We start from the raw sequence: 13,447 nt of genomic DNA on the forward strand, positions 1-13,447 counted from the left end.
TAAAAATTCATCAAGCTTTACATCTAAAATGTATGTACTTTATTGTATGCCTATGTATTTTTTTGGAAAAATTTTTAAAAATTAGTGTGTTTCTGTCTACGACTATTTCATTCTCATAGAAAAAAATTTGGGGAAAAAAACATATTAACCAAGGTGTTAACAGTAGTTGATCTATATTGTGATAGAATCCTTTGTTTTGCTTATCTGTATTTCCAAATGTTTCTAAAAATCTACATTTAACCTTTCATAATAAGAAAAACATGCATGAAAAGCCACCTTTTTGATACATTCAAAACTGAATAGGTTCTGAAAGGTGTTCAAAATCAGAATGCAGCCAAGCGTCTCTGTCCCTGTGGCTTCCACCTTGATTTCTCCATCAGATTGATTTAAATGCAAAGCCCAGATTCTGCTGGTGATGGGAAACTGGAGACATTTCCATGCTTTCCTGTTGGATTCTATGATGCTCCAGATTATTTCTACGCCTCTTTAGGTCTTGGCGACCCAAATACTGCCCTTTATGGAGAGAGATCGTTTTAGTGGGAGATTTTGTACATAACTCATGAGAGAGTCACCTCCCTTGCCCTTTCCCCATCTGCACTACAAGCTGATGCCCACCGAGCGTACCTGAGAACTGAGAATCACGGCTGACCAGGAGACTTTCTGTCTTCCAGGACGATATCATCACTGTGATCAGCCGAGTGGATGAGAACTGGGCGGAAGGCAAGATAGGAGATAAAGTCGGCATTTTCCCCATCCTGTTTGTAGAGGTACGTGAGCACCAAGCCCACATCTGACTCGCGCTTCCTCAGAATTAGACATGTGCTCCAGGGATGCCTGAGAACAGTTCCTGTGGGAGATGAAGCTTGTTTTAGAATAAACTAAAGTCTTGGGAGAGGAGATGCTAGAAAATAACACCCATCTGTGGTAAGAGTGTGGGAAGCTGGGCCTGTTCATTCTGCTGACCCATCAGATTGAGGCTGTCTCTCATCCCCAACCCCAAGCTCTTATCAAGGATGTTGAAAATGCGCATCTCCTTTGAGTCATTAATTCCACACCTGAGAGTTCATTAGAAGGAAATAGTAAAACAACTACGCAAGGGGGATGGACTGGGAGTTTGGGGTTAGTAGATGCAAACTATAGCACTGACGTGAATAAGCAATGAGATCCTGCTGTGTAGCCCAGGGAACTGTATCCAGTCACTTGTGATGGACCATGAAGGAGAAAAAGAATGTGTGTGTGTGTGTGTATACACGCACATATGTATATGACTGGGTCACTTTGCTGTACAGCAGAAATCGACAGAACATTATAAATCAGTTATAACAGAAAAAATAAAAATCAAAACAAAATAAAAAGATAGAAAACCAAGTGTGCAAAGATATATATACAAAATAAGCAAAAATGTTCACCATAGCATTATGCACAGCGGTGAAAAATCAAATCTTAAATATCCAGCAATAAGGGTTTTGGTTTTTCAAAACTTTGGTATTGGAAATATGCCTAACCATTAAAAATAATGTTAAAGGGAAATACTCCATTTCAGGGGGTATCTGGTGTCATGGAAAGAGGTCTGTGATTGATTATTTAGGAAAACAAATGTAATGCGTGTAGAGTTTCAGACTTAGAAGATGAAGTGCTGCTTCTCAAGCATGTGAATATAATCAACACTACCGAACTGTACACTTAAAAATGGTTAATACAGTCAGTTGTGTTACGTGTTTTCTACCAGTTTTTCAAAAACAAATTAAATGTCTGATGAAGTTCTCGTGTGGCACAGCGGGTTAAGGATTTGACATGATCACTGCAGCGGCTTGGGTTGTCGCGGTGGCACAGGGTGGATACCTGGCCTGGGAGCTTCTATCTGCCACAAGCTCAGCCCCCCTCCCCCCAAAAGTTAACTGCTTGAAAATAGCTTTATGAATGCATGTGTGTATATATAAATGCATAAAGAACTAGAAGAATAGATACCAAAATATTAACAGTAATGATCACCAGATGGTGACATGATTTTCACTTTCTTCTGCAGACTCATATTTTCTAAATCTTCAGAGCTTTCCACATACTACTCCTATTGTTAATTTTCAGTCTAATTTTTTAAAAAAGAAAGAACACATGCTAGGCTATCTACCTATTTCTCCAGCGTAATAACATAACCCATAGCCCCTAAATTCTGTAGCTGTTAGCCTCACCCTGCTTTGAAGCAGGTCATCACAAATTTAAAAGAGAGGTTTCATCGTTTAACTCTATTTATTGGGCAGGCATACAGCTCCATCTTCCAGCTATTTGAAATAGAAGCGCCATCTTACCAGGCATAGAGCATTAAAAGTGAGCAGTGCCAGCCTATAAGAGAGGCAAAAAGTATGCTCCTTGCCCTCCAGGAGTTGAGGTGAAACAGGACGGAAGCATAGTTGGAAAGAAGGAACTAGTTTTTCCATTCTAAGAGCAAAAGCACGCTGAAGTTGATGGTTTGACCAGAACACGGCCCAGCTCTCAGGGTTCCCTGTAACCGTTTACTCAGCTGTATGGGAGGGACGAAAAATGCAAGAAGAAAAAGAGGGTGAAGCCAGAGAGGCTGGTCTTCCTACTATGTCTCCTAAATAATAGTGCTTTTTCTCTTGCTGAAGCCCGTTCCAGGTACACTCACCTAAACTCTCTACTTCTTCAACTGCACTCATTTTATGAAGCTTAGCTAGAAATTTACTTTTTCCATAAAATTCCAGCAACCAGTTAAACACTGAGTTGTCTCTCTTCTCTGGACATAATGATGGCTGTGTGGCTTGTACTTCATAAGTTAGCCCAATACAGAGCAGGTACTTTGTTTAAAATGAGCTTGAGTGTCTGCTTTGCACAGCACAGAACTCTACCCAATATCCTATGATCATCTATATGGAAAGAGAATCTGAAAAAGAATGGATGTGCGTAGATGTATCACTGAATCACTGTGTTGTAGAGCAGGAATTATCACAACATTGTAAATCAACTCTACTTCAATAAGACTTTTTAAAAAATTATCTTGACAAGCAAATGAATGAAAAACTATTTGGGACATCCTCAGGCTAACTAGGAAAAAATTCAGAGAACAAACCTTTCGAAGTGACCCTGTCCTCAATATATATTCATTGATGCAACTAATTTTTTCACTGAGGGCCTGCCGTGTCAGGTCTTGCACTAAGTTCTAAAGCTGCAAGACAGATAAGGGTCCCAACTTTCAAAGATTGTAAGATGACATTAAGAAGTAATTATAGGGGTTCCCGTTGTGGCTCAGTGGTTAATGAACCCGACTAGGAACCATGAGGTTGCAGGTTTGATCCCTGGCCTTGCTCAGTGAGTTAAGGATCCGATGTTGCCATGAGCTGTGGTGTAGGTCAAAGACGCAGCTCAGATCCTGCGTTGCTGTGGCTCTAGCGTAGGCTGGTGGCTACAGCTCTGATTCGACCCCTAGCCTGGGAACTTCCATATGCTGCGGGTGCGGCCCTAAAAAAAGACAAAAAAAAAAGAAGTAGTAATTATATGTGTGACAAAAATGATGCAAAGAGCAAAGGAGAGGCAACTGTTGGGGGCAGGGAGGGTATGATGTGCCACCTACCTAGGTAGAATGTTGGCAAGTGCATTTTAAGCCAACATCCGACGAATGATCAGGAGTTAGGTAAGCATGGAGGGAAGAGTGTTTTAGGGAAGAGAAGTAAAATGTGTGCAAAAGACCAGCAAGATGAGGAAATGTGCTGCACCCAGAGGACCAAAGACTATTAGAGCTGGAGCTTAGAGAGTAAAGCCAAGGAAGCAAATGGAACATGGACCACAGAGCACTTGCAAACCCTCCTGCATTAGTCAGGATGAGCTAGGTTATGCTGTGGTAACAAACAGCCCCCAAGTTTCAGTGGTTTCATCAAGAAAAAGTTTCCTTCCTTCCTTTCTCTTTTTCTTTCTTTTGCTTTTCAGCGCCACACCTGCAGCCATATGGAAGTTCCGAGGCTAGGGGTCAAATCTAAGCTCCAGCTACTAGCCTACACCACAGCCACAGCAACTTGGGATCCAAGCCTTGTTTGTGACCTACACCACGGCTCACAGCAACGCCAGATCCTTAACCCACTGAGCGAGGCCAGGGATTGCACCTGCATCCTCACAGATATCAGTTGGATTTGTAACCTGCTGAGCTACAAAGGGAACTCCCAAAAAGTTACTTCTCACCCGTATTACATGTTCAGCACAGAATGCTGAGAGGCTGTGCTCACATAGTCACCAAGAAACCAGACAACTGAGGCCAGGCCATCCGGAACACAGGGACTTCCTAGGCTTCTTCCAAGAGGAAGAGTGAGGTGCATATCAGCCAAGGCCTCAGCTCAGTGACACTTGTCACTCATAGCTCATTGGCCTGAACCAGTCCAACAGTCCCACCTGCCTTGAAGTCAGCTGAGAAGTATGGGAAACTACATGGACGATTTGCTTTCATCGTTTCTGCCATATCATAAGTTCAAACTTGACCCGGGAATCAACAGAAGCAACTGAAAGATTTAAAATGAGGCAGTGGCTCCATGAGCTTTGGGATTCTTAAAGATTGCTCTGGCTACAGCGAGAAGAATAATGTGGGGGGCAGGGAGGAGCAGAAAGACCAATGAGAAGGCTACTGCCTGGCTCAGTTAGAGGATGCTTGTGACTTCGACTAGAAACAAGTGGACAGATTCCAGAACCTTTTAGGAGGTGGATCCATAGGACTTGTAGGTTTACAGAAGTAGGAGACAAGGGAGAGGGTGTGGCCAAGAATCATGCCCCACTTTCTGATTTGTGTGCCTAGGTCAATAGCAGGGCTGCTTGCCAGATCAAGCAAATTTGCTGAAGAACAATTATGATGATTGGGAGACAATGGTTCAGTCTCCAAGGACAGAGATCAAGTACAATTAATCCATGGTGGGATCCACAGGAGCTGCTTAAATGTGTGCAGTTAGAGCTTGCATGGTCTTATGCATTATTTCAAGAAGCTTCTGCATAGCTCTGGTGGGGGGAAGGCACCCCTGATTTTATTATGCCTTTCTGAAATCCTTTTTTCCAAAACTTCTATATTGAATGATTATTCCTGTGAGTCCTCTCCCCACCACTCAGCCTCTAACATTCGTGATTACAAGAGCCCTCAAGGTCATCATCGAACTAGCCATCGCGTCATTTGCTCTCCTAATTGCTAGGAGGGCGAAAGATAATCAAGTGGTTGCTCGAGTCTAGAACCTGATTTTCAAAAATGACTTGAACTCCAAACTGAGCCTGTGAAAGCAGCCCTTAAATTTTGAGTCCAATCATTTCATTAAGACCTGCACTTGCTCAGAGCTCTTTAAGTAAGTTTTGAATTAACAGCGCCATGCAAAGCAATAGGAAGGAAGGAGAGCTGTCTGCTGAGAGTGAGGTGGGTTGGGTTTTGGCATAAACAGGATTTTTCTTGTTAATGTATCATTGGACTTCCTGAGTTGCACCTGGACAAAAGGTGGTTAAAAACCAACGCTGAGCCTACGTGCCCCCGTTCTTGTCAGGGCTTTTCCAGTGGGGCCTGCCTGGTTTATATGAACCTCACTTAGCCCAGGGAACCTCAAGGATACTGTTTCAAATGAGTGGGTACAAACTGAAGAGCTCCGTGTTCCTTCCCCAACGGAGCTGTTAACCACTCTGGCAGAGCACGGAGGAGACCTGGAGTCCCACGGGGCCTTTGCCTGTGTTGCTGGTGGCAACACCCACGGTGGGGCTTACCTGGGGCCAGAACAGTCAGGTGGAGGCAGAAACAAATTAGCCGACGTCACGGTCTCTGGGAATGACCGTGATGAACTTGACTCATTCAATCAGAGAGTGTATACTGTCCTCTTAGTGGGTGAACAAAGGCAGGATGGGTGCTCTGGGGAGCATATGACATTATCCCTAATCCAGGCTTCCAGCAGAACGGGCCTAAACTATGTAGAGAACAGACCTGTGGCTGCCAAGCTGGGAGAAGGTGGATTGGGAGTCTGGGATTAGCAGATGCGAACTGTCAAATGGATAAACAGCAAGGTCCTACTGCACAGCGTAGAGCATAACTGCCTTCAGCATCTTATGATAAACCACAGTGGGAAAGAATATTTTTAAAAAAAGAATATGTGTGTGTGTATCTGAATCACTTTGTGGTTCAGCAGAAATTAACATGACATTATAAATCAACTACCCCCAATACAAAATAAAATAAATTACTTTTTAAAGACTCCACGATTTGACTAATTTCCCACTTGATCTGCCTCCTTCCAGTCTGGTCCTTCTGAACAGCAGACAAAATGAGCATTGCATGTATTTACTTCTATTAACAGACGGTAAAATCTGCTCCTTTTGGTGTCTCTACATTCGGATAAATGCAGACAGTATAACCACGCCACCATCAAGATAGAAAACAGTTCTGACACCACCCCCTCAAGCTGCAGGGAAGGCTGCCCTGCTGAAGTCCGCTCCTTCCTGACCCGCAGCCCGTGGCCACCACTCCTGCATCTTCCCTCCTGCAGGTTTCCTTTCCTGGAATGTCGCAGAAGCGGAGTCACACAGGCTGGAGCCATGGGGGTCTGGCTCCCTTCACTCAGCCAGTGCCTCTGAGAGTCATCTGTGCTGTCGCGTGTCACTGTAGTGTCCATTTTTATTGTTGACTCACATTCCCCTGTGCGGAGGTGCCAGCTGGGTGGTCTGCTCCCCAACTGAAAGACACTGCGGTTGTTGCCTGGTGTTGGCGACTCCCGGAATAAAGCAGCTATAAACCTTTGCACGCCAATTTTTAAGTGAGCCTGAGTTTTCATTTCTCTTACCTAGGAGTGGGATTGCTGGGTTAGACAGTAAGTCTGTGTTTAACTTTGAAAGAAACTGCCAAGCTGTAGCTTGAGCTGTTAAAAGCATCCATCGGGTCGTGTCTCTCCTCCCTAAACCCTGCCAAAGGCTTCCTGTTACACTTAGAATAAACCTGAAGCCTCCCAGCCTTTTGCAAGCCAGCTCCTGCCTGCCCCCCAGTCTCCTCTTTACCTCCTGCTCCTCCCTCGCTCTGTTCCACCCTTCTTTCTGATCTTTCTCATCTTCTTCTCGAACAGGCTGAGCTTTCCCCCTCTTCAGGATCTTTCCACCAGCTTAGAGTTGCTCTGCCTAGCGTGTTCTTATCCCCATCTTCACGTGGCTGGCTCCTTCTTGGCATCGGTGCCCCAGCTTAAATGTCACCCTCTCAGCAGCTCATCTTTGACGCTCCTCCCCCCACCCGTGCTGATCTGAAGTAGCCACCTCCCCTGGTCACTCTGACACACTGCTGCCGGATATTTTCTTCTTTGGCTGTTCACCTGCTGGCTCTGCCACTTATAAGTCACCCCCTCTGGGCTTCAGCTCTCTTATCTTTAAAGTGGACATAATAATACCCCTTTCTTTTCACAGTACTATGAGTTTCTTTAGGCAGAAACATCGTCTGTAGAATTTTCTGGCTAAACTATATTAATCATCTTAATCGTCCTCACATTGTCACTAAAAAATTCTTACTGACCAATGAATGGATAAAGAAGACATGGTATTTGTGTGTGTGTGTGAGAGAGAGAGAGAGAGAGAGTGAGAGAGAGATGGAATATTACTCAGCCATTAAAAAGACTGAAATCGTGCCATTTGCAGCAACATGGATGGACCTAGACATTATCATGCTAAGTGAAGTCAGCCAGACAGAGACAAACACCGTGTCATAGCACTTATATCACTAAAAAGTTCTTACTGACCAATGAATGGATAAAGAAGACATAGTATTTGTGTGTGTGTGTGTGTGTGTGAGAGAGAGAGTGAGAGAGAGATGGAATATTACTCAGCCATTAAAAAGACTGAAATCGTGCCATTTGCAGCAACATGGATGGACCTAGAGATTACCATGCTAAGTGAAGTCAGCCAGACAGAGACAAACACCGTGTCATAGCACTTATATGTGGGGTCTGAAGTATGGCTTAAATCAGCACCTCTGCAAAACAAAAATAAACTCACATAGAGAACAGACTTGTGGTTGCCAACAGGAAAGTGGGGGAGGGAAGAACTGGGAGTTCGGGGTTAGCAGAGGCAATCTATTACGCAGAACAGATGAACAGCACGGTCCTACTGTATAGCACAGGGAACTATAGTCAGTATCCTGCGATCAACCATAATGGAAAAGGATATGAAAAAGGACATCCATCTATGTATCCCTGAGTCACGCTGCTGTACAGTAGAAATTAACACACTGTAAATCAACTATTTTGAAAAATTCGTACCTCTCTAGCTGACTCTCCAGATTAGAACGAGACGCAGTTTGAAAGGGCAACTGGGGACAGTCATAACGAGGGAAATTTTAGAAATTGTCCTGGAGGTTTATTCACACAAACCCTCTTGTCAACGTACGTCCCACTTCTGAGGACATTGAACTTGCCGGGCCTTTGGTGGGTAGGGTATTCAGAAGTCAGTGCCGTCAGTGGTTGTGCTGGAACTCGATGGCAGGAGATGGCTGCAGTGGTGTCAGGAATCTTGCTAGCCAGCTGTTAAACCATTGGTAGATATTTACCACCCAGAGATTGGTAAACTCCACAAATGGGGTGGGCGGTTTGTTTGTTTTTCTGATGCACTGGCACACCACTGAGGTACAGGACAAGAGAAAATGGTGATGAGCTAGAAGTATTTAAAGGAAGTCACCAGAGGTCCCGTCGTGGCTCAGTGGTTAATGAATCCGACTAGGAACCATGAGGTTGCAGGTTTGATCCCTGGCCTCGCTCAGTGGATCTGGCATTGCTGGCATTGCTGTGGCTGTGGTGTAGGCCAGCAGCTGTAGCTCCGATTGGACCCCTAACCTGGGAACCTCCATATGCCACGGGTGAAGCCCTGAAAAAAAACCACAAAAGACAAAATAAATAAATAAAAAATAAAAGAAGTAATCAAAGACGGTCTTAGCATATAGATGCAGGATCCTGCATGGATTTATATTCTGGCTCCAAGGCTCTGGGGTACAGCAGAGAGGAGGTGTAAGCAGGTGGACTGTCAGGCAGCTAACAGTCCAGCGGAGGCACAGACAGGAAACGCTGCCAGTGAGGAGTGGGAAAACACAGGGGCTGCAGGCACACTGAGAAGGGCAAGGAGTCACCCCAGGGGCGATTCAGGGGTGGCTAAAGGAGGAGGGGAGGGCCCCCAGGTAAAGAAGGTGGGAGAGGTGAGAGAAACAGGCCAAGGAAGACTCCAGTCAGCTGGGGAAGAGCATCACAGCGCGCTTTAACTTCCTTGGACCTCAGCACAAAAGTGGTACCGACGTTGCAATCTAGTGTGAGGATTGATTGAGCTTGCAAAGGACTGAGGACCTACTGATAAAAGAGGGAAGCTGACCGCGAAGTGGCGCCTGAGGTGGTGGCATCTGAGCTGGCTTAAGACGAGCCCGGGTAGGACTTAGCGGCTCACATGAGACCAGAATGACCTCAAGTCTCATCAGACCTTTTGTCTTTTCAGCCAAACGTTACGGCAAGACTGCTCCTAGAGAAGAACAAAGGCCGTCAGTCGTCCCACAGGAAAAGCCTGTCCCTGGTGTCCTCACCCTCCGGAGGCAAAGCAACCCACGCGCCTGCGCTCCGGAGGGGCCCGGGCTCGGGGAGGAAGGGGCCCGGCCAGTTCTCCATCACGACAGCCTTGAACACCCTCAACAGGATGGTGCACTCTCCGTCCGGGCGCCACATGGTGGAAATCAGCACCCCGGTGTTGATCAGCTCCAGCAACCCCTCTGTGATCACCCAGCACATGGAGAAAGCCGATGCTTCTGCCAGCTCTGTGGGACAGGTACGGAACCAGCCCCCGGGGAGGGGCACGGGCAGTTGGGGAAATGACCCACACCTCTGGGCGCTCACAGTGCGTTGATAATGACTCCTGTCACCGTGTGCCAGAGCTGCCTCTATGTGATCTCATGTTGTCCTTGAAAAACCCCGTGAGCAAGGTGTCATTGGTGGTGGGGGGGGTGTTACCCCCATTTTATAGATGAGAAAGCTGAGGCTTGGAGGAGGGGCGCTCCTATGCTGAGAGCCATGGCAGAGTTCGCATCCCCCAGAGAACCCCCTCCAAAGAAATAATGGCATTGTGTTCTGGGATCCCCGTTGGACATGCGTGTGGCATCCTCTGACAGTGTATTAGGCATCTCACGGAAGGGAAGGAAAAGAAACTGTGGGTCACTGGCTGTTTTCAGGACTAGCTGCCTACTTTGCGAGGCCCAGCGAAAAATGAAAAGGCAGGTCGAAAGTGATTAAGAATTTCTAGACGGCCGCAGTGGAGCATCCACCCAATTGAAGGGCCCTTCTGAGCACAGAGCCCTGTGTGACTACACATGTCACACGTGCGTGAAGCCAGCTGTGGGTGTTCTTGTACGTAGCATTTAATAAGACAATGGATATAAAGTGCTTAGCACAATGCCCGGCATATACGAAGTACCCGCTAAGCACTAGCTCTTAATACTATTATTATGAATGCGACTGTTACTATTATGAAACCCGGCCACTGCGTTGTCAAGCCAAGGGACAGCTGCAGCGGTCCAGGAGCAGAAGTGCTTCTAACAGCAGGAGGCTATTTAGGCTGAAGGGTACTTGCAGAGATGAAGGGTGGGCGGTACGAGGCAACGTAATTAAGAAGAGCGTGTCGGGTATTCTGCTGAAAAACACTCTTTGGAACCGTGCAGGTGGCAGCTTGAAAGGACAGACCTCAACGTGCACTGAGGTCATTTTTTTTTAAGCTGTGAATCTTGTTTTTCAACATGTGTCTCTACCTTGGGATTAAATGACTTAATTGGACTCTAATCCCTTTTTAACAAGACAAGGAGGAGGAGAAAGTCAAGGGCTCCTCAAAGACCCATGTGCTGCTCTGAAAGGAAAACAGTCACCTGCAGCACTGTATACCTTATCCCACTGTCTGCGGCTCCAGGAGGCTGCTGCTGATGCAATTCTGCCCGCCACTTGCACTGCACACACACACACACACACAATTATGCTCTCCCCTCCATATACACTCTCCTTGCATTAAAAAAAACCATGTAATTCCCTTCCTGCACACACACTCCAAGTGCTTTTTTTTTTTTTTTTCCTTTGGCCACAGTGTGCACTGGCTTGATAGGGGATCTCAGTTCCCAGACCAGGGACTAAACCCAGGCCACGGCGGTAAAAGCGCCAAATCCTAACCACTAAACCAGCAGGGACCTCCCCAAACACTTTTTTACAAGCGTGCACCCACTCTGGGCCCAAAGTTCTACACCCCCTACGCACACATGTACATGCACACCCTCCAAACCTAGTGACTCACAGTTGAGCGAAAGGCTAGCAGAAATTTTCCGAAACCATCGTCTCTGTATAGACGTACATCTCTCAAGTACAGCCCACATGCAGCACCCCGAGCCTAGCTCGCTCGCTGTACGTTGGTTCCCCAAAGGATCTAGCCCAGAGTCGCCTTCCATGTCCCTTTCTACTTCACGCTGATCACTGGCCTCATCACCAGAGAGGCTGGACCGAGTGGATCATCGTAACAGGATTCACAACAAGTAGTGTTCCTTCCTGGTTTTCACAAGTGCTGAGAACTGAACATCTTGTGCATCGTACTCTACAGAACCCCTGCTCAGTACTGAGAGCCCCTTCTCGATTGAGATGGGTGTGGATCCTAAGTATTTCCACATGCTTGCCCAGATGTTGTCAAAAACACACTCTTCACATGTCCCACTTAGAAGCTACATCTAAAGATGAGCGGCAAGTTGAACAAATGACTATTTCTCCTGCATCCTTTTTTCTAGCATCCTGGAGAGTTGTGGTTGGGTCCAGCTTAACAAGCTCCCCCTTCCTCCCCATCCGAGACCTTCCACAGTACACAGTCCCTAGTAGGTGTTCAGTGAATCAGGGAATCACGACCTCTGACTAAACCTCTGGGCAGATGGTGGTGACATACACACAGGCATGGGAGATGGGAGGAGGAAGCGTTTCCTACGGAAAGACCACAGGGCATGGTAGTTCTTTCCACCAAGAGACACCTGTTGGGTGCTTACAATGCACACGTGAACAGGGCATCCTGGGGCTTCTAATACTAAACAATAAGAAGAGCAATAATAATCTCAAACTTCTGCTGACCATAAAAGGATGGGTGGGTGGGTGGGCGGATGGATGGATGGATGGGTGGATGGGTGGGTGGATGGATGGGTGGGTGGATGGATGGATGGGTGGATGGATGGATGGGTGGATGGATGGATGGGTGGATGGGTGGATGGGTGGATGGGTGGATGGGTGGATGGATGGATGGATGGATGGATGGATGGGTGGATGGGTGGATGGGTGGATGGGTGGGTGGGTGGATGGGTGGGTGGATGGATGGATGGATGGATGGATGGATGGATGGATGGGTGGATGGATGGATGGGTGGTTGGGTGGATGGGTGGGTGGATGGATGGATGGGTGGATGGGTGGATGGACGAGTAAACAGAAATGAAGGAAGGAATTCTTCTCTGTTGCCAGTTTCCTAGTCCTGCCCTTCATCCTAAAATATGATAAGAGACTTGGGAGGGGAGGTAGTCTCACCACTTTACAGCAAGGTCATTAAGGCCCCCAAAGAAAAATGATTTAGCCAGAGTTCATGTAACCCATGAACAGCGCGAGCCCACCTGATCCTAGAACTGTGTGATGCTGCAGTATAAGCTCTTGTCACTACACTCTGCCATCGAGTGCGTCGTCATGAGGTAACACTGTCTTATCAGTGTGGCTTATCTTGACTGTTTTCCTTTTCTTGCATGTCTTCGCCTGACTGCCTTTAGACCCAAGGCCCTTCAGCTTTCTCTTCCTTGCCCACCCCCTCAGGAAAGAATCTGCCTAAGTCTTGGCACCTCAGGAAGGTTTTCACATACTATCCCTTTGTTCCTTTATGAACCTCTGGCTGTGTCCAAACACTGTGCCTGGTACTCAAGGCACCAGGAGTCAGCCTGGCTCCCGAGGAACTCCCAGTCTGGCAGGGAGGTAAAAAGAAAGGACTGGCTGTAGTGTGTAGGGGGGGGAGGATTCCTAGAGGGAGACGCGGACCCTGATGGCAACTACGGTGACTTTGGTGGTGTCCACACTTGGAATTTATGACACAGAACTGCCGACAGAGACAGTTATTCCCTCTCCAGTCTTCTCCAGGCCTCTCGGTGACATGGGGAAGACCTCCGTTTGGTGCTCATCTGTCTCTTACACCCTCTATCAGTGAGCGAGGGCAAAAGGCATCAGGCTCAGAGCTGTGGGCAGGCAGCTACCCATCTCTGATTCTCCGAACACTGTATGTTTTCTTCATGTTCTCTGATGGTTATGGGCCATATCGTAGTAGGTTTTGGTTTGTTTTTTTTTTTTTTTTTTTTTTTTTAATCTTTTTAGGGCCGCACCCATGGCATATGGAAGTTCCCAGGCTAGGGGTTGAATTGGAGCTGTAGCTGCCAGCCTACATA

The 13,447-nt window shown here is 46.8% G+C and overlaps 1 protein-coding gene and 1 long non-coding RNA gene across 2 annotated transcripts in view; one reads left to right on the top strand and one right to left on the bottom strand.

Annotated features, from left to right (window-relative positions):
* SH3RF2 (SH3 domain containing ring finger 2) overlaps window positions 1–13,447 on the top strand; it is a 125,838-nt gene that overhangs the window by 66,165 nt on the left and 46,226 nt on the right. The window contains exons 4-5 of the mRNA XM_047778949.1: window positions 672–767; window positions 9,469–9,792. Of these exons, the coding sequence (XP_047634905.1) occupies window positions 672–767; window positions 9,469–9,792 (420 nt within the window). The remainder of the gene's footprint in view (window positions 1–671; window positions 768–9,468; window positions 9,793–13,447) is intronic.
* Window positions 1–13,447, bottom strand: part of LOC125126485 (uncharacterized) — a 65,823-nt gene that overhangs the window by 1,992 nt on the left and 50,384 nt on the right. Inside the window, exon 2 of the long non-coding RNA XR_007134645.1 lies at window positions 625–847. This is a non-coding gene — a long non-coding RNA (uncharacterized LOC125126485). The remainder of the gene's footprint in view (window positions 1–624; window positions 848–13,447) is intronic.

The sequence above is a fragment of the Phacochoerus africanus genome, chromosome 4 (assembly GCF_016906955.1).
Source record: "Phacochoerus africanus isolate WHEZ1 chromosome 4, ROS_Pafr_v1, whole genome shotgun sequence".
Lineage (NCBI taxonomy): Eukaryota > Metazoa > Chordata > Mammalia > Artiodactyla > Suidae > Phacochoerus > Phacochoerus africanus.